Raw genomic sequence first — 22,545 nt, 5'->3', positions numbered from 1 at the left:
ATTTAATCCTCACGTGAACTTTGTAAAGCACGATGATTATCTACATTTTACAGACAAGTAGGCTCAGACACACAACTTATAGCCTGTGTGTCGAATAAGTTCAGTTCAGTTCAGTTCAGTCACGCAGTCGTGTCCGACTCTTTGCGACCCCATGAATCACAGCACGCCAGGCCTCCCTGTCCATCATCAACTCCCAGAGTTCACCCAAACTCATGTCCATCAAGTCAGTGATGCCATCCAGCCATCTCATCCTCTGTCGTCCCCTTCTCCTCCTGCCCCCAATCCCTCCCAGCATCAGAGTCTTTTCCAATGAGTCAACTCTTCACATGAGGTGGCCAAAGTATTGGAGTTTCAGCTTTAGCATCAGTCCTTCCAAAGAACACCCAGGACTGATCTCCATCAGAATGGACTGGTTGGATCTCCTTGCAGTCCAAGGGACTCTCAAGAGTCTTCTCCAACACCACAGTTCAAAATCATCAATTCTTTGGCGCTCAGCTTTCTTCACAGTCCAACTCTCACATCCATACATGACCACTGGAAAAACCATAGCCATGGTGGCCCCCAAAAGACATGGCCAGGTCTTAACCTTGGCAATCTATGAATATGGCCTTATTTGGGAAAAAAGGGCCTTTGTGGATGTAAAAACCTGGCGATGATGAGATTATCTTGGCTTATCTGCATGCGTAAGCCCTAAGTCCAGTGACAAGTGTCTTCAAAAGGCAAACACAGATACACAGAGAAGGCGGCAATGCGAAGATGGAGGCAGAGACTGGAGTGACATGGCCACAAGTCAAGAATGCTTGAAACCACTGGAAACCAGCAAAGAAAGGAAATGCATTCTCTGCCTGGAACCCCCAGAGGGAGCACAGCCCAAACAGATTTTGGACTTCTAGCTTCTAGAACTGTGAGAGAATAAATTTCTGTTTAAGCCACCCAGCCTGTAGTAATTTGTTACAGTCACCCTAGGAAATTAAAGTAACCACCACCACATCATAATTCCACTGTTCTAGGAACATAACTTTCATGCATTGGAGAAGGAAATGGCAACCCAGTCCAGTGTTCTTGCCTGGAGAATCCCAGGGACGGGGGAGGCTGGTGGGCTGCCGTCTCTGGGGTTGCACAGAGTCGGACACGATTGAAGCGACTTAGCAGCAGCAGGAACATAACAGATAGTTCTCTGCCACTATTCCAAAGTTTGACTCATAAGAAAGACCTAACAGAGTTTCTCTATTATGCAAACATTCTCTGCAAATGAGTCTGTCAAGGAAACATTTTTCCGAAAACTGTGTCTGTTAACAGTGCTTGCATACTTACTTCTACAATTTAGAATCTATTGTTTCTTCTCTACTTGGTTTTTATTTTATGGTAATGTAGGCTTTTTCCAGTTAAAATAATAAATACCTTTGTTATACTCAAAACATTCTTTATACATTAAATTGGTACAAATAACATAAAGTCTATTTGAATTTAAAAATACAATTCATTCTCTCATTACTACCCTGACAAGTTACTAACATTTTAATTCAGAAAATAATTGATGTTATATAAGATTATTTACTTAACAATGCTTTGAAATTTAAAAAGCTGTATACTATTTCAAATATTCCATAACATATTGATTTACTTTTATAGAAAATTATTTAATATAATTGGAGAAGGCAATGGCACCCTATTCCAGTACTCTTGCCTGGAAAATCCCATGGACAGAGGAGCCTGGTAGGCTGCAGTCCATTGAAATTACACTATTTCAATATAATATTGAAATTACATTATTTCAAAAATGGGGGAACATAGTCAAAGGTATAAACTTCTAGTTATAAAATAAATAAGTCATGGGGATGTAATGTAAGCAAGGAGACTATGGTTAATAATACCACATTGCATGTCTGAAAGTTGTTAAGAGAAAAGATCTTAAAAGTTCTCATCAGAAAAAAAAAAAGCTATTAACTATGTGTAGTGGTGGATGTTAACTAGACTTACTGCTGTGATCACTTTAGAACATACACGTATATTGCTTCTGGTGGTACACCCAGAACTAATGTTACATGTCCATATATTTCCATTAAAAAAAAAATGAGCTTACAAAACATCTAACTCACATGTTCTCCTGCAGGGCCCTCAAAAGAAAATTATTTCTAGTCCTATTTGATATCATGCTGGACAGCCTCTGTCGCTCTGCTCCTATCCTTTGTCCTCCTCCTCAAACTGCTGTGGGTTCAAGTGTTGACCATAAGAATCACCAGTGTCTTACCCAGACCTGATTTAAATGAGATTTGGAACTTCTGAGCTGATGATATTGGGATGAGATTTTGGATCTCATCTATTGTGCTCACATCAATTACTTGCCCTTGCCCAGTGGTTGTGGGCAAGTTCAATTGGTGTGAGGCCCCAGAAGACAAGAAGGCAGGAGGAGAGTGAGGTCAGGGCATTCATGCCCACTTCTGTCTCCCTGCAAGAACAACTGGCTGGCAGTGTCCATGCTCCTTGGTCTTAAGTGACAGCATTTGACTTACTGGGAGACCCCTTGCCCACAGCCCTCTCCAGGTCTGTCTGCTCTTTGACCCTCCCTTGTTCTCTTAATCTTGCCCACACCTCCAAAATTCCTCTCTTTGCCATCACGCTTTGAGTGTGCTGTCTTCTGCTGGAAGACCAAAACACTTTCTGACTACTACGACTGATGGCCTCCATCCACCAGCCTGAATAATTTCTTGCCATAAATAAAATTATCCCAGATTTTCCAAAAATGTCTACTTCAAAAGAATTACCACTGGCTATGACTGGTGTGGGATTTTTTTTTCCCTCCTTTAACAACAATCAAAACAAAAGGTGGTAGCTTGAGATGACTCTCAGACACTCCTGCTGCCACTGACTCTTATCACTAAATGCTTTTGGTTCCAAAATACCTGTCAGCACCATCCCTGATGCACTTGGGAAAGGCCAGGCTGCAGCCAAAAAGCATGATATGTTGATAGCAACCGAGGCGATGGAGGTACGTGAAGAATTTGAGGAACTTCTCCATTTCCATGCTTTTGACAATGGAGAGGGGAGATGTCAGCGTGGTGTAGTAGGGCAATATCTGACACTGGCTGTGGGTGATGTTCATGCAGGCACCTGGGAAGGTGAGAAAATTACATTTAGGAGAAGACACATAAGAATTATATATTTATAAACTCATTTGATATGATAGACTAATGTGTTCATACCATAAAATAAATCTGCAAGTCAGAATAATTATGGATGTACAATAAGACACAAACATACATAGCAGCACTATTTATAATTGTCAAGATATGAAAGCTACCTAAGTGTCCATCAATATGAATGGATAAAGATGTAATGTGTGTGTGTATATATGTATACATATGTGTGTGTGTATGTATATATATAATTGAAATCTACTAAATCATCAAAAAGAAAAATTTGAAATTTTGCCATTTGTAACAACATGGATGGATTTGGAGGGTACTGTGCAACCTAGGTAGCATATTCAAAAGCAGAGACATTACTTTGCCAACAAAGGTCCATCTAGTCAAGGCTATGGTTTTTCCTGTGGTCATGTATGGATGTGAGAGTTGGACTGTGAAGAAGGCTGAGTGCTGAAGAATTGATGTTTTTGAACTGTGGTGTTGGAGAAGACTCTTGAGAGTTCCCTGGACTGCAAGGAGATCCAACCAGTCCATTCTGAAGGAGATCAGCCCTGGGATTTCTTTGGAAGGAATGATGCTAAAGCTGAAACTCCAATACTTTGGCCACCTCATGTGAAGAGTTGACTCATTGGAAAAGACTCTGATGCTGGGAGGGATTGGGGGCAGGAGGAGAAGGGGACGACAGAGGATGAGATGGCTGGATGGCATCACTGACTTGATGGACATGAGTCTGAGTGAACTCCGGGAGTTGGTGATGGACAGGGAGGCCTGGCATGCTGCGATTCATGGGGTCGCAAAGAGTCAGACACGACTGAGCGACTGAACTAAACTGAACTGAACTGTGGTAAGTGAAATAAGTCAGAGAAAAACAAATGCTATATGATATTATGACATGTGGAATCTAAAAAAATACAACAAACTAGTGAATATAACCAAAAAGAAGCAGACTTACAGACACAGAGAACAAACTAATGGTTACCAGTAGGAATGGAGTGGAATACAGGGGTAAGGGAGTGGAAGGTACAACCTACTAGGTGTAAGATAGGCTACAGAATATACTGTATACACAGGGAATATAGCCAATAGTTTGCAGTAACTACAAATGGAGTGTACTCTTTAAATATTGTGTAACAAATTTTTCAGAAAAGAAAGCGAAAAGAAGTATGTTTGTGATCACAAAATCAAGCTGCTAATATTCACAGAGGGATAACATCTGTGTACTGGGAAAATGTGTGGAGAAAACACTCTCACCTAGCCAGAGGGCAATCACTATTCTAGATCACAGCTGGGCTGGGCAATATGTATCAAAAAAATATGTATTTAAAAAATGCATATCCTTTGACACTGTAGTATTTCTAAAAATTTATCATAAAAAAAAATCACAGTTGTGCACATGGATTTATCTACAGGGATCTTCATCTCTGTACAGTTTATACTTTTTAAAAGATAGCAATCACCTAAACATTCAACAAAGGAAACTGGTTTAAAATATTATGGAACAAACAACAGAATACTCAGTTACATGAAAGATGCTTTAGAAGACTATTAATCACATAGAATGATGTCTATAATAAATAAAAGTTACTAATCACAAACTAATTGTTATACCATGATCCTGTTTCTTAAAATAGATGATTATCAAGAGTTTCCAGTCCTGCCCATGTCAACAGTTCAGGGTCAGCTCAGAGACTCTGACCTTATTTTCCTCCAAATTGTGATCCTGAGAAGGATCACTTTCATGGCTTTTTCTTCTCCTTCAGGCTATAAATTTGCACGATTGGCCAAAAAATGGAGGCACATTTTTTTGGACTTCATCAAACTCATAATGCAAAATGGGAAATAAATGAATCAGAAAGGAAGAAAAACCCAAACTAAAATATGTAGACAGAACACAAATAGGCATAAACATGCATTCAGCTTCACATGAGTGCCGAGGTGGGAATTCTGGGCAAGTTTCACAAATATGACACTGAAGTCTTTCAGGAGGGAAGTTAAAACGCATTGGTGTGGGAGAGCATTACAAGCCAAAAGGAGGTACAGACAGTGGACTTCAAAATGACACAATTCTATGTATTGTGCTACAAGCAGAAAAGCTTGCTTACAAGAGGTAAGAGTAAATTTATGCCCATCCAAAATATGAAACAATTCATGAAAAATTCAGTATCAAGAAAACCGATTACAAATAAAGTTTGTGTCAGGCACCAAAATAAGTGCTCAGATCTCCTCGTTCAGAATGATCTCATTTCTACAACCCAGGAAAGTGATATCATTTCTGTATTATACACAAAGCCAATTTTGGAAAATCTAAGATATCTGTTGAGGAGAACACAGCTATTATGTGGAAATTCTAGATCTTCAAATTTATGTTTTCTGAATAACTTCCATTTGGAGCTACCTTAAGCTAACACAAAGAGGGTTATAATGTTAAAAACAGTTTTTAAAGAAGGTAATTCCTAATGGCCTATGAAAGAAAGAGGCCAAAAAGCATATAATGATATACCACAAGATCTATATTTATATTCATAGATAATATCACATGTTATCCTTCATTTTACATTATTTTCTTTAGGAGTCATCAGCTTTAGGGTTTATACACTTGATGATAAACCATATTGGATGAGATCATCAAAAGGCTCATTTATGCCACCAAGGCAAAGAAAACACAGAATACTGAGTGATCATTTTAAAAATACAAGATAATGAGGAAAATCATACTTTGGTTGGCTCTATTATGTTCATGACAGTGTGAGCTGTACAAAAGAAAAAAAAAAAGATTTTCTAGTAGCAATGATAGATAATAGCCTGAAACCTTAACATATGTCTCAAAATAATTGGTATGGACAAAAATAATCATGTTTTATACTTATATAATGGTTTTATAAAGTTTTCCAAAGCAATCCTATTAGGATTATAATCTCTCATTATAAATGAAGGAACTAAGGCCCTCATAGATATGTAGGTAGATGGAAATGTGATAGATGGATGGACAGGATAGATAGACAAATAGGTAGCTAGGGAGATAGACATAAAGTGATTTGCAGGACACTCAGTAAGTAACTAAAGAGCCTCTTGAGGGTAAAAGAGAGTGAAAAAGGTGGCTTAAAACTCAACATTCAAAAAATGAGTATCATGGCATCCAGTCCCATCACTTCATGGCAAATAGAAGGGGAAAAAGTGGAAGCAGTGACAGATCTTCTTTTCTTGGGCTCCAAAATTACTGTGGATGGTGACTGAAGCCATGAAATCAAAAGGCGCTTGCTTCTTGGAAAGAAAGCTATGACAAACCTAGACAGCATATTAAAAAGCAAAGATATCACTTTGCCAACAAATGTCTGTCTAGTCAAAGCTATGGTTTTTCCAGTAGTCATGTATGGATGTGAGAGTTGGATCATAAAGAAAGCTGAGTGCCAAAGAATTGATACTTTTGAACTGTGGTGTTGGATAAGACTCCAGAGAGTCCCTTGGACTGCAAGGAGATCAAACCAGTTAATCCTAAAGGAAATCAATCCTGAATACTCATTGGAAGAACTGATCCCGAAGCTGAAGCTCCTTACTTTGGTCACCTGATACAGAGTCAACTCATTGGGAAAGACTCTGATGCTGGGAAAGATTGAGGACAGGAGGAGAAGTGGGTAACAGAGGATGAGATGGTTGGGTGGCATCACTGACTCAATGTATGTGAATTTGAGCAAACTCCGGGAGATATTGGAGGATAGGGAAGCCTGGCATGCTGTAGGTCCATGGGGTCACTAAGAGTCTGACACACCTTAGTAACTGAACAACAACACTCAGTAACAGAGGTGGGACAGATACACAGGTGCTCCATCTCTCAGGCCAGCATTCATCCCTCTATACCACAACTGTCAGTAACACAGCAAATGCCAAAGGAATTCAAAAGAGCAAGAACTCAATGTAGTGTGAATGACTAGGGAAGACTTAACGAAGAACAACTTGATTTGCTGATCAAAAGATATCTGACAAACGATAAAAACAGGGTACGTACTAACGGTAGGGAAAAAATTACTACAAACACAGAATCATAATTGCACGTGACACAATGACTAAAAACTTGAATCTGGGCAGAAAAGCACTCAACTGAGAATTTGCTAATAGCCAAAAAATATAAAAGGGAATTACTTTTTAAGACTCTTGATTTCAAGCCTTTTATATTCAAAAAATTGTATAAATTTCCTATCACCCCTTCTGCCTCAGTGTTCATGTCAAATGTTCTTTTTTCCCCAGAATGTTCTTGCCTTTGAAACATGTAATTCTAGTCTTGAATTTGTGCACATTCTCATGAGGGGCAAATGATTTTGCATAAGCCAGCTACATAATAGGCACCATGCAGAGCCATTTCTCTGAGGGAAAAGGAAGGGCACTTTTGGAAATGGATTCATTTATTGTTGCTGCTTTTCTAACTTGATTTTCATAAGGTAGAGAAAAGAGGGGAATGTTTGTTTTTCTTCCCTGGGCATTTACTACTGACTCCAATAGAAATTAGAAGGCAAGGTTGTTGCTGTGTAAGAATAGATAAAATGATACAATAGATATAATTAACCATAGTGTTCCTATAAACATTATTATTCAATTAAATGTGTCTTTTAAATAATAGTTACTTTAAGTTGGGGAACTTGAGGAGGAAAACTTAGAAACAGATTTTAAGAGCAAAATTACTTCTTGATGCAATGTATTTCTGGTCAACCAGAAATATTTATTGTAATTAGTTCCTAAATTCTAAAACAGCATTGCCAATAAGGCATGATTTAATAACAAGTCACCAAAGTATCTGCTGATTAAAACACAGGTCCCAATTTCAGGGAAAAATTAAATATGAAAAATAAAATGCTGCTTGTATTGAAGAAGATATTGATTTTTTTTGTTTTCTTAATCTGACTCAATAGTTTCTAGATAAAACTGGGGCTTTCTCAACTCATATCACATTGCTAAAACTTCTAGATACTGGAATGAGGGAAGAGAGATGGGTCTGTTTTAAGAGTTTTCCTTATGCTCATTTGGGAATTAGGATAAATTCTGTATTGTCTACTTTTGGGATTAGGTAATGTGGAGCTAGAAATTCTTACTTATATGATTATTTTTAATGCAAAATTAACTTCAGAAAATTCTTGCACAGAATTTAACAATGGGTTCTTTTTAAAAATCCCTGAAGACCAAATAAAGATCATTTTTAAATAAAAGCAAAATAGTATCTAAACCATGATTATCACATAATAGTGCTATTTGACAGGAAAAATCTTCTTAAATTAAAAATAATAAAATGTCAACTTTCTAAAGTACTTTGCTATCTTTTCTGGACAAAAGATAACCTTTTGTAGACATGAGCTAACAAGAAACCGCAGTAACCTTTCTGACTTCCTATGTATGATTTCACATTTAATTGAAGGGCTACTTATAAGGATTCCATTGTATCAGAAGGGAATATTTTATCAGAGTTTGGGTTGGTTTGCCCTAACTTACTGACTTATTTTAACTCATGAATTTTCTTCACAAGACTTCCTTGTGGATGCTTCAACATTTGTTTGTCTGACTTTCAGATCTTGAGAATTTGACAAGACTGTAAAGGCAAGTTCTCTATACACAGCCCGCTATAGTGATTTGGGAAGAAAGTCATGGCAGCACTGGCCCTCTTCACATGTTTTCCTTTATCATTCCTTTCATGCAGTCTGTCATTAATTTTGTTGCTGTTTTCCCAGACGATAACTCTTATTCCTACCTCTGTAGTTTAAATTCTAGCTTTCTATGGTTGCATATGCCACTTTTATCTGCATATTTTTATCTCCACTATTTACTGAAAAACTGTAGCATTGTTCTCTGCCCTTTCATGTACTTTACCCTCCTTGCAAGTAACTCTGTTTCACAGCTGAGGAAACAAGGTTTGAGTAATTTCCCCATAAGATTCACATCACTAAACCTAAACATCCATCAACAGAAGAATGGATAAAGATGTAGCAATGTATACAGTGGAATATTACTCAGCTATAAAAAGAATGGAGCTTCCCTGGTGGCTCAGATGGTAAAGAATCTGCCTGCAGTGCAGGAGACCCAGGTTTGATCCCTGGGTCAAGAAGATCCCCTGGAGAAGGGAATGGCTACCCACTCTTATATTCTTGTCTGGAGAATCTGATGGTCAGAGGAGCCTGGCGGGATACAGTCCATGGAGTTGCAAAGAGTCTGACATGAATGAGCAACTAACTAAATAAAAAAGAATAATGCCATCTGCTGCAATATGGATGGACCTAAAGATTATCATACTAAGCGAAGTACATCAAACAGAGAAAGATAAATATTATATGATGTCACTTATATGCAGGATCTAAAGAAATGATACAAATATTTACAAAACAGAAATAGACTCACATAGAAAAAACTTACAGTCACCAAAGGGGAAAGCAGGGGGAGGAACAAATTAGGATTGGGGGATTAACATATACACACTACTATATATAAAATAAATAAATAAGAAGGACCACCTATATGGCACAGGGAACTACATTCAATATCTTATAATAACCTATAATGGGAGAGAATCTGAAAAATATATATATATACATACACACATATAACTGAATCACTTGCTATATATCTGAACCTAATACAACACTGTAAATAAACTATTCTTCAATAAACAAGTTTAAGTTTAAAAAAATTAAAGATTCACACAGCTAATAAATGACAAAGCTAAAATTCAACTCAAATCATCCTAACCAAGTCCAAGTCTCTTTCCATCAACAGCTGTGCCCATAATCCAAACATTAAAATTGATATTTCCTCCCCGGAATTTCTACCACATTGGTTGGGGCCCCATGAGTTCCATGGAGGCTGGTGGGCTCTTTTTCACTACCCATTCAACAAATATTTATTGACTCCTTATCTGTGTCAGGAGAAGGCAATGGCACCCCACTCCAGTACTCTTGCCTGGAAAATCCCATGGACTGAGGAGCCTGGTGGGCTGCAGTCCATGGGGTTGCTAAGAGTCGGACACGACTGAGCAACTTCACTTTCACTTTTCACTTCCATGCATTGGAGAAGGAAATGGCAACCTACTCCAGTATTCTTGCCTAGAGAATCCCAGGGACGGGGGAGCCTGGTGGGCTGCCGTCTATGGGGTCGCACAGAGTCGTACACGACTGAAGTGACTTAGTAGTAGTAGTAGTATCTGTGTCAGGCACTGCTTGAGGAGCAGAGCAAATGTGCATGTGTGTGTGCTTAGTCACTCAGTCGTGTCTGACTCTGACACCATGGGCTGTAGCCTGCCAAGCGCTTCTGTCTATGGGACTCTCCAGGCAAAAATACTGCAGTGGGTAGCCATTCCCTTCTCCAGGGGATCTTCCCAACCCAGGGATTGGACCCAAGTCTCCTTCACTGCAGGCAGATTCTTTATCATCTGAACCACTAGGGTAGCTTACAGAGCAAATGACATGATGCGAAACAAAATCCCTGCCCTTATGGAGCTTTTAGTCTAGTCAGGGGAGACAGACAACAGACACTTTACTGTCTGGCATTGATACACACAGTCATAGTACTAATACTCAGCAAGAACCAAAGCAGTAGATCTGCCTTAATGGAGAGACTAATACTACAATAAATCCTTACTTATTAGGATGGGACAAAGGAAAGTTAGTTTTGAAAGTGAACTCCTTTCTTAAGAAATATACCAGAATCAAATATTCAGGCAGCACAAATATGTTTTCTCAAATTCAAATGTCAGTCTTTTGATTTTCAATAATTTATATTCAGGCTCATTGAAGACAAGCTTGCCTGTCTTCATTGTTCTTATTATAATATTTAAGTTATCATTTCATATTTATAAGAGATTTGTAGCCATCAGATAAAAGTATCAAAGGAAAGCAGTTCCCTTCTCTCCACTAGATTAATCATAGCAGCTCAGTTTTTCTGTGGGGTAAGAAGCCACAGAAAAGGCTTGCTTCGGAGAACCATCCTTCTGGGGGGGTTCCAGCAAAGTTCCCATAAGCACACCATTGAATTACTCCTGGGCCTCTCTATAACATTATCTTAATTTGTTGTCCTTACAACAATTGGACTAACTGATAAGATATTGTTTATTTGTGTTTGTTCTCAGCATCCTTCCACATCTATGGAGAGACTTCGTCTTGTGACTAGAAATCACTGGATACCAAACAGTATACACGCAGTTCAGTTCAGTCCCTTAGTCGTGTCCGACTCTTTAAGACCACATGAACTGTAGCACGCCAGGCCTTCCTATCCATCACCAACCTCCAGATTCCACCCAAACCCATGTCCATTGTGTCAGTGATGCCATCCATCCATCTCATCCTCTGTTGTCCCCTTCTCCTCCTGCCCTCAATCTTTCCCAGCATCAGGGTCTTTTCAAATGAGTCAGCACTTTGCATCAGGTGGCCAAAGTATTGGAGTTTCAGCTTCAGCATCAGTCCTTCCAATGAACACCCAGGACTGGTCTCCTTTAGGATGGACTGGTTGGATCTCCTTGCAGTCCAAGGGACTCTCAAGAGTCTTCTCCAACACCACAGCAAAAGCATCAATTTTTCGGCACTCAGCTTTCTTTATAGTCCAACTCTCACATCCATCCATGACTACTGGAAAAACCATAGCCTTGACTAGACAGACCTTTGTTGACAAAGTAATGTCTCTGCTTTTTAATACACTGTCTAGGTTGGTCATAACTTTCCTTCCAAGAAGTAAGCATCTTTTAATTTCATGGCTGCAATCACCATCTACAGTGATTTTGGAGCACCCCAAAATGAAGTCAGCTACTGTTTCCACTGTTTCCCCATCTATTTGCCATAAAGTGATGGGACCGGATACCATGATCTTAGTTTTCTGAACGTTGAGCTTTAAGCCAACTTTTTCACTCTCCTCTTTCACTTTCATCAAGATGTTCTTTAGTTCTTCTTCACCTTCTGCCATAAGGGTGGTGTCATCTGCATACACCCAGTAGATATTCACTAACCGAATGAGACTAAATGGAACAATGTCTTCACTACAAGGTTTCTTACTGAACAAGATGGAAACATCTTGATGGAACATGTCTTGTTCAGACATGAGAAAGCAAATTTATATAAGACTCTAGGGCACTAATGATGATGGCTAATCTTTCTACAGATGTTTTTAACAATCTGTTCCCTAGATTTATCACGGCACAGGGAACCATCCCATTCAGTTCCCTCCACCAGGTTGATTCATACCTTGGGCTCCACTAGTGCAGCAGCTAAAAGTAAAAGAGTAAGAATTACCCTTCTATCCTGTAAAAGGCAAATGTCCCATTATCCTTAAGCATACTGAATTGTATTAAGAGCAGAGATCTTACCATAGTAGAGAGAAAAAAAATGAAGGTGTGCTTCTTACAAGCAGAAAAGGCTGGAGAAAGATCAACAGATGAGCAGCTATACACCAGAGCTACAAACAACTCTGAGAAAAGTGAGGGTAAAAATGATGACTGTAGCCGACAAGACTAGGTGCACACTCGGTAAGCTCTCAGAGTTAAGTGAAAGTCAGCTACTCCAAGACGGAGAAGCAGAAGCCAGAATCTACCTTGAGCCTCAGTCCCACCCACAAGGCCAGGGGTGGGGTGACCTTGGGGAAACTACCTAACATCTTTAAAGCCTCAGTACCACCCACAAGGCTGGGGGTGCTGGTAACCTTGGGGAAATTACTTAACATCTTTAAAATGTCCTAATCTTTAAAGCAGAAATAATAATGTGAATCAGAGGGTTGTGAGGATCAAATCTGTCAACAGAGATAAAGAGCTTAAGACAGAGCCTTCATGCTGCTGAGGTTAAACTGATATTTCAACAGCACTGGTACCTTTAGCAAGAAGAAATATAACCATTCAAACAGAGGCTAGGATGAGGTAACTTCACTCTGCAGTAAAAGCCTAAGCAAACTATAAGTAAGTATTCAAGTTCTCCTTTAACAAAAAATATATATATTAGTGTACATGTCAATTCCAACCTCCTTAACTATCTCTTCCCCCCATTCTACCCCCCCACCTCCCTGCAACCATAAGTTCATTCTCTAAGTCTGTGAGTCTATTTCTGTTGTGTAAATACATTCATTTGTTTATCATTTCTTTTTAGATTCCGTATATGAGGGACGTCATATTTCTGCTTTTCTGTCTGGCTGACTTCACTCAGCATGACAATCTCTGGGTCCATCCGTGTTGCTGCAAATGGCATTATTTCATCCTTTTTAATGATGTGTTCCCTGGTACGTCAGATGGTAAACAAATCTGCCTGCAATGCAAAAGACCCAGGTTTGATCCCTGAGTCAGGAAGATACCCTGAGGAAGGGAATGGCAACCCACTCCAGTATTCTTGCCTGGAGAATTCCATGGAGAGAGGAGCCTGGCAGGCTACAATACAAGGGGTCATAAAGAGTCGGAATGACTGAGTAACACTTCACTTTCACACTCTGCTATATTTAAAATGGATAAAACCAACAAGTTCCTACGGTATAGAATAGGCAACTCTGCTTAATGTTATGTGGCAGCCTGGATGGGAGCTTAAGGAGGAGTTTGGGGGAGAATGGATACATGTATCAGTAAGGCTGAGAAATCTGTATGCAGACCAAGAAGCAACAGTTAGAACTGGACATGGAACAACAGACTGGTTCCAAATCAGGAAAGGAGTACGTCAAGGCTATATATTGGCACCCTGCTTATTTAACTTCTCTGCAGAGTACATCACGCAAAATGCTGGGCTGGATGAAGCACAAGCTGGAATCAAGATTGCCAGGAGAAATATCAATAACCTCAGATACGTAGATGACATCACCCTTATGGCAGAAAGTGAAGGGGAGCTAAAGAGCCTCTTGATGAAAGTCAAAGAGGAGAATGAAAAAGTTGGCTTAAAACTCAACATTCAAAAAACTAAGATCATGGAATCTGGTCCCACCACTTCATGGCAAAAAGATAGGGAAACAATGGAAACAGTGACAGACTTTATGTTTTGGGGCTCCAAGATCACTGCAGATGGTGACTGAAGCCATGAAATTAAGACACTTGCTCTTTTGAAGAAAAGCTATGACCAACCTAGACAGCATATTAAAAAGCAGCGACATTACTTGGCTGGTAAATGTCCATCTAGTCAAAGCTATGGTTTTTCCAGTAGTCATGTATGGATGTGAGAGTTGGACTATAAAGAAAGCTGAGTGCCGAGGAATTGATGCTTTTGAACTGTGGTGTTGGAGAAGACTCTTGAGAGTCCCTTGGACTGCAAGGAGATCCAACCAGTCCATTCTAAAGGAGACCAGTCCTGGGTGTTCATTGGAAGGACTGATACTAAAGCTGAAACTCCAATACTTTGGCCACCTCATGAGAAGAGTTGACTCACTGGAAAAGACTCTGATGCTGGGAGGGATTGGGGGCAGGAGGAGAATGGGACGACAGAGGATGAGATGGCTGGATGGCATCACTGACTCTATGCACATGAGTTTGAGTAAACTCTGGGAGTTGGTGATGGACAGGGAGGCCTGGCCTGCTGCGATTCATGGGGTCACAAAGAGTTGGACACAATTGAGCGACTGAACTGAACTGATACAATATATACAATAAACTATAAGTGTTTGCTATTATGATCTCATTTGTGACTCACAAAATTGGTTTTGCTTACCTGCAAAATAAAACAATGCTAAGTGTTATATAAAAAATACTCCTTGCTTAAAAACCTTAGTTATTCATTAAGAAAACATTTATTAAGTCTCTGTTAAGCTTGGGGCTGTGAATTTAAAAATAAGAACTTGAAATTAGACCACATTTTATTTATTTAGCCAAACTTTTCTTCAATACATATGAAAATTATTTGTTTTCTAATACCAAGAATAGTACATATAGATTCTATAATAACGAGAGTATAAGAAATTATTTAGTGACACATCATGTTCACTGAGGTCAGGGTTTAGTGTAAACTCATTGCCTCACTTGTGGTTAGTTTTAAACTTTGTTGTTCACAAAGGCAATGAGATCTCAGTGAATCCCCCAGCCTTGTTTAGTTTTACTGGGTATCTTATTTCAGGTTTAGTGGCAGTCATAACTTAAGTAACAGAAGAATAAATGACAGGGCAGACCTGCATACTAAAGTTTGGATTATACCAGCTAGGTATTGTGATTCTTAATAGATTTATGAAATGTTTGCTCAGATAACCATTTTTAATCTGTAATTCTCTAAACTGAAAATCTGTAAAAAGTCAACCTCAAGTTGAGCTGATATTTACCCTTCTTGTTCTATGAATTTACAAAGGAAGATTTTACAGAGAATAAGACGGTAAGGCAGCTTGTCCTACATGCTCAAAAGGAAATATTTAAAATAAAATTTCTAGTACTATTATTGGAATGCATATAACATACTATTTCTTATTAATAACTATACCTTTTATCTTATTATAAGGCAGTGCAATATTAGAAAGTAAAGTAAAACATAGGCAACCACTCAACAAAAAAGACGAAGGGAGGAGTGGAACGTTTCTTGTCAGTTACAGCCTCAGCATCAGCTCCCCATCTCTAACTGAATAGCAGCCATGCAGTCTGGGAGGCCTTTCCCTTCCCACCAGCTCCAGGTGTGCGTCCAGTGACAATCAGCTGGCCAGTGACAATCAGCTCATGGTACTGCCTGGCACTGTGTTTACTTCAAAGGCAGATATGATAATGAAGTTGGTCTCATCACAGTAAAAACCCAAAAGCAGAACAGGCTGCATAATTTGGGCACACCCAGGATAAAATGAAAATGTGGGGGCCCTTGGTCAAAAATTATTTTTGTATTATTTCATTTATATCATTCATAATATTGATATTTTTATTATTGCTAATAAATTCAACAAGGCAACAGCAGAACAATTAAACAGAGTATAAAGTCCTTTTATGCTCAGGGCTCTATGCAACGACACGGGTTAGCATGCTGAGGAAGCTGGTCAATGATCAGAGGAGGAGTCCAGCCTCCAAGACCCTCAATAGATCTCCATGTAGGGATATTTGAGCACCAGTCTCAGGATCTCTCTGTAACTTCTGGTAAGAACTAAAGATCATCAATTTAAGAGTGTTGAGGCCTCAAATTCAGTCTGAGGACTTCTGTCTTTGTATATGACTTTAAGGTGTCAGAGGCAGAGAAGATTAAACACACAAGCATCCCTGGGTTTGTATACATATTCAAACATTGCACAAAAGCAGTGCCTCTTCCTGAGAAACCAGGTGTCTGCTCATTGCATTTCAATTCCAGCTTGCACAGCAACACATTTCTCCAGGGAAACTGGTCATACTCAGGACTGGTGAGGAGCTCATGCCCTGCCCTTATAAGTAGCTCCTTCTTTCCCAAGGATAGCTAGGATGGAAATCATGATAGAATGTCAGTGTTCCAACTGCTGTGTGGGGAAGTTTGCTGCCTTATACCTGCTTCTAACCTGGAAAAGGAAATGGCCACCTTCTCCAGTATTCTTACCTGGAAAATTCCATGGACAGAGGAGAGCCTGGCGAGCTATAGTCCATGGAGTCACAAAGAGTCAGACACGATTGAGCACACACACATACCCACACACATCTGCTTCTAAATTGTAATGTACACAGCAAGGCCAATCCATTACAAAACAGTCATTTTGCTTCCTTGATACACAGTTTCTCAAGAAAATATTAATGACTATATTATATCTCTACTATGGATAAATTAGGGGAATTTTTCAGATTAAAGTTGAAGACATTTGTTGGACATTAAAGTCTTCTTTATCAATAATATACAAGCAAGAAACTGTGGACTAGTTTTTTCCTAAGTGTTACCAACTATAGTAGATAACAAGAATACGTTTGTCAATGACAAAAAATATGACTGTGTGATAAATCTGGCCTTGAAAAATGTAAATTCTGAAACCTCTCCACCCCTGACTTTTTCACATTTGGATGGCTATGAAAATAACTAGAATAGAAGGTTCTGGGATAATTAAGCCAAAAAAGATAAACACAGGAAGTTTAAACACAGGAATGAATGTAGAGTTAGAATAGCCAAGAACCCAAATCAAAATGATAAAGCTGCCCCAGCTTCAAATGGGGCAGATATAATGTGAACCTAAAGAGGTAGAGATCTGAAGGATGCTGTGGAAGGCAAGAAATACCCAACACAAGAAGGGAATGTTGAATCAATTTTGTTTCTAATAATTGGAAAATTGTTGAATATGAATTTTAATAATGAGGAAATATTTAATGTAGTTTAACACACTGCTTTATAAAAACTATGGTTTCTCCAGGTGATTTCCTAAAACTATGAAGTAGAATATTTTAATTACCAACTGGTTAATATCAAAATTTTCTGTGCAAACAATACAGAGAAGAGCCTAACTTTCAACAATGGAGGCAAGTTTAAACACTACTACAAATCGTGCGAGAAAAAATGCTTTACAAAAGATCCTGAGAAAACTAATAAAATGTTGATAAAGTAAAAGAGGGCATATGTGCATTCATGTACTAGTCTCTCTACTTTTGTATGTGATTAAAAATCTCTGTATAAAATTATTTTTTGAAGAAAAGATTCTTAAATATTGCTGACTAAGTAATCTGAAAGCCCACCCATTATAAACCTTTAGAAATATTTGATAAAATAAAATAAACAGTTTTATGTAAACAGCTGAATGCTCCATATAGAAAAGGACATCTCAAGATTGCAGAAATTCAAGGGTAAACCAAAACCAAGAGCAGTGAGTAGGACATCACAGGAATGAAGAGCATATGGGTGAACATTTCATGAGCAGATACTGTAATGATCCTGTCTTGAAGGAAGTCATCAATCTCAACAAACAGCTGAGGCTTTGAGTCCATCAGTTCAGTTCAGTTCAGTCACTTAGTCATGTCCGACTCTTTGAGACCTCATGAATCGCAGCATGCCAGGCCTCCCTGTCCATCATCAACTCCCGGAGTTCACTCAGACTCAACGTCCATCGAGTCAGTGATGCCATCCAGCCATCTCATCCTCTGCCGTCCCCTTCTCCTCTTGCCCCCAATCCCTCCCAGCATCAGAGTCTTTTCCAATGAGTCAACTCTTCGCATGAGGTGGCCAAAGTACTGGAGTTTCAGCTTTAGCATCATTCCTTCCAAAGAAATCCCAGGGCTGATCTCCTTCAGAATGGACTGGTTGGATCTCCTTGCAGTCCAAGGGACTCTCAAGAGTCTTCTCCAACACCACAGTTCAAAAGCATCAATTCTTCGGTGCTCAGCTTTCTTCACAGTCCAACTCTCACATCCATACATAACCACAGGAAAAACCATAGCCTTGACTAGACGGACCTTTGTTGGCAAAGTAATATCTCTGCTTTTGAATATGATATCTAGGTTGTTCATAACTTTCCTTCCAAGGAGTAAGCGTCTTTTAATTTCATGGCTGCAGTCACCATCTGCAGTGATTTTGGAGCCCAGAAAAATAAAGTCTGACACTGTTTCCACTGGTTCCCCATCTATTTCCCATGAAGTGATGGGACCGGATGCCATGATCTTTGTTTTCTGAATGTTGAGCTTTAAGCCAACTTTTCACTCTCCTCTTTCACTTTCATCAAGAGGCTCTTTAGTTCCTCTTCACTTTCTGCCATAAGGGTGGTGTCATCTGCATATCTGAGGTTATTGATATTTCTCCCGGCAATCTTGATTCCAGCTTGTGTTTCTTCCAGTCCAGCGTTTCTCATGATGTACTCTGCATAGAAGTTAAATAAGCAGGGTGACAATATACAGCCTTGACGTACTCCTTTTCCTATTTGGAACCAGTCTGTTGTTCCATGTCCAGTTCTAACTGTTGCTTCCTCACCTGCATACAGATTTCTTAAGAGGCAGGTCAGGTGGTCTGGTATTCCCATCTCTTTCAGAATTTTCCACAGTTTATTGTGATCCACACAGTCAAAGGCTTTGGCATAGTCAATAAAGCAGAAATAGATGTTCTTCTGGAACTCTCTTGCTTTTTCCTTGATCCAGCAGATGTTGAGTCCATAGGAAGTACTAATAGGAATCGAGACCCCCACAAAAAGCAAGAACTCCCAGGTAGCGCTAGTGGTAAAGAACCCACCTGCCAATGCAGGAGATGTGGTAATGTAATGTAAGAGACGCGGGTTTGATCCTTTGGTTGGGCAGATCCCCTGGAGAAGGGCAGGGCAACCCATTGCAATAATCCTGCCTGGAGATTCCCATGGACAGAGGAGCCTGGTAGGCTACAGTTCATGGGGTTGCAAAGAGTCAGACATGGCTGAAGTGACTTAGCACACATGCATAACAGATCACACTAACCACAAAATTTAGGGCTTCCCTGGTAGCTCAGCTGGTAAAGAATCTGACTGCAAAGCTGGAGACCCCAGTTTGATTCCTGAGTAGCGAAGATTCGCTGGAGAAGGGATAGGCTACCCACTCCAGTATTCTTGGGCTTCCCTGGTGGTTCAGCTAATAGAGAATCCACCTCCAATGCAGGAGACCTGGGTTCCATCCCTGGGTTTGGAAGATCTCCTGGAGAAGGGAAAGGCTACCCACTCCAGTAATCTGGCCTGGAGAATTCCATGGTCTAGTCCAAAGGGTTACAAACAGTCGGACATAACTGAGCAACTTTCACTTTCAACTAGCTCAGCTATATGATCAGGGAGAATCTCTGACTGCCTAGAATCTGGTTTGAAACAAAAACCTTTCTTTGGGCTCTTCTTAATACAACTCTGGAGCTCCCATGGATTTGAATTTACCACTACATGTGTGATCCAAGAATCCCCCAAGCCAAAAATTAGCATAAAAATTGGCTCTGAGACAGTGACATCTTGGAATGACTAGCCAAACCAAACATAAAATTGTCCTAAGTGACATGCCCTGAATCCAAAAAGTTTATAATCCAAAGTCATAAAATAAACAGAAAACAATTCACTTGAGGAAAGAATAATAAGTCATTAGTGACAACCAGCAACAATAACTAAAGTGGAGAACTTCAGACAATTGAACAATCTGACAGAGGCTATTAAGAAAGAATAAATAAAACAACTAAAGACCAAAATGTAATAATTGAAACCATTTGAAAAGAATGACACACTATAAATAAAGATCTGGAAGACTGAAAAAGAAACCAAGTAGAATCTCTAGAAATAAAAAGTATGTATGAATATTATAACTGAATTAGCAATAATCACATCTCAGATAAACATCCTTGGCTATGAAACTGTCACTGTGCAAAGGTGGATATTATGATTTAAAACTCAGTGAACTCAATTCATATGGAAACACAAATGACCCCAAATAGCCAAAGCAGTCTTGAGAAAGAAAAATGGAACCGGAGGAATCAATCTTCCTGACTTCAGATCATACTACACAGCTACAGTCATCAAGAACAGAACTATAGACCAATGGAAAAAAGATAGAAAGCCCAGAAATAAACCGATGAACCTATGGGTACCTTATTTTTGACAAAGGAGGCAAGAATACACAATGGGGAAAAGACAGCCTCTTCAATAAGTGGTGCTAGGAAAACTGGACAGCTACATGTAAAAGAATGAAATTAGAACATTTCCTAACACCATACACAAAGTTAAACTCAAAATGCATTAAAGACCTAAATGTAAGACCAGAAACTATAAAACTCTTACAGGAAAACACAGGCAGAACACTCAATGACATAAATCAAAGCAATCCTTTATGACCCACTTCCAAGAGTAATGGAAATAAAAATAAATGTAAACAAGTGGGACCTGAGTAAACTTAAAAGCTTTTGCACAGCAAAGGAAACTATAAACAAGGTAAAAAGACAACCCTCAGAATGGGAGAAAATAATAGAAAATGAAACAACTGACAAAGGATTAATTTCCAAAATATGCCTCTTGAGAAACCTGTATGCAGGTCAGTAAGCAACAGTTAGAACTAGACATGGAACAACAGACTGGTTCCAAATAGGAAAAGGAGTACGTCAAGGCTGTATTTTGTCACCCTGCTTATTTAACTTCTATGCAGAGTACATCATGAGAAACGCTGGACTGGAAGAAACACAAGCTGGAATCAAGATTGCCCGGAGAAATATCAATAACCTCAGATATGCAGATGACACCACCCTTATGGCAGAAAGTGAAGAGGAACTAAAGAGCCTCTTGATGAAAGTGAAAGAGGAGAGTGAAAAGTTGGCTTAAAGCTCAACATTCAGAAAACAAAGATCATGGCATCCGGTCCCATCACTTCATGGGAAATAGATGGGGAACCAGTGGAAACAGTGTCAGACTTTATTTTTCTGGGCTCCAAAATCACTGCAGATGGTGACTGCAGCCATGAAATTAAAAGATGTTTACTTCTTGGAAGGAAAGTTATGACCAACCTAGATAGCATATTCAAAAGCAGAGACATTACTTTGCCAACAAAGGTTCGTCTAGTCAAGGCCATGGTTTTTCCAGTAGTCACGTATGCATGTGACAGTTGGACTGTAAAGAAAGCTGAGTGCGGAAGAATTGATGCTTTTGAACTGTGGTGTTAGAGAAGACTCTTGAGAGTCCCCTGGACTGCAAGGAGATCCAACCAGTCCATCCTAAAGGAGACCAGTCCTGGGTGTTCATTGGAAGGACTGATGCTGAAGCTGAAACTCCAATACTTTGGCCACCTGACACAAAGTGCTGACTCATTTGAAAAGACCCTGATGCTGGGAAAGATTGAGGGCAGGAGGAGAAGGGGAATACAGAAAATGAGATGGCTGGATGGCATCACCGATTCAATGGATGTGACTTTGGGTAAACTCTGGGAGTTGGTGATGGACAGGGAGGCCTGGCATGCTGCAGTTCCTGGGAGTGCAAAGAGTAGGACATGACTGAGTGACTGAACTGAACTGACAAGCAGCACATACAACTCAATACCAGAAAAACAAATAACCCAGTCAAAAAGTGGGGAAAAGACCTCAAAAGACAGTTCTCCAAAGAAGACACACAGATGGCTAACACACACATGAAAAGATGCTCAATATTGATCATTATTAAAGAAATGCAAATCGAAACTACAATGAGACATCACCTCACACTGGTGAGAATGGCCATTATCCAAAAGTCTGCAAACAATAAATGCTGGAGAGGATGTGGAGAAAAAGGAATGCTCTTGCACTGTTGGTGGGAATGTAAATTGATATAGCCACAATGGAAGATGGTATGGAGATGCCTTTAAAAACTAGGAATAAAACTACCATATGACCCAGCAATCCCAGTCCTAGGCATATACCCTGAGGAAACCAAAATTGAAAAAGACACATGTACCCCAGTGTTCACTGCAGAACTCTTTACAACAGCTAGAACATGGAAGCAACCTAGATGTCCATCGAAAGAAGTTGTGGAACATATACACAATGGAATATTACTCAGCCATAAAAAGGAATGCATTTGAGTCAATTCTAATGAGGTGGATGAATCTGCTGCTGCTGCTAAGTCGCTTCAG

General features: G+C 39.4%; 1 protein-coding gene across 5 annotated transcripts in view; it reads right to left on the bottom strand.

Annotated features, from left to right (window-relative positions):
• The window catches only part of CORIN (corin, serine peptidase), a 313,930-nt gene that overhangs the window by 197,405 nt on the left and 93,980 nt on the right, over positions 1 to 22,545 (bottom strand). For all 5 annotated transcript variants that reach the window (XM_086405903.1, XM_086405908.1, XM_086405907.1 and 2 more), the window contains exon 4: positions 2,904 to 3,111. In XM_086405903.1, coding sequence (XP_086262029.1) covers positions 2,904 to 3,111 — 208 coding nt within the window. The remainder of the gene's footprint in view (positions 1 to 2,903; positions 3,112 to 22,545) is intronic.

The sequence above is a fragment of the Bos grunniens genome, chromosome 6, assembly GCF_055505025.1.
Source record: "Bos grunniens cultivar Pamir isolate PY7600 chromosome 6, Bosgru_T2T1.0, whole genome shotgun sequence".
Taxonomy (NCBI): domain Eukaryota; kingdom Metazoa; phylum Chordata; class Mammalia; order Artiodactyla; family Bovidae; genus Bos; species Bos grunniens.
Note: the sequence above shows the minus strand (reverse complement) of the source record. Positions and strands in the feature narration are given on the sequence as shown.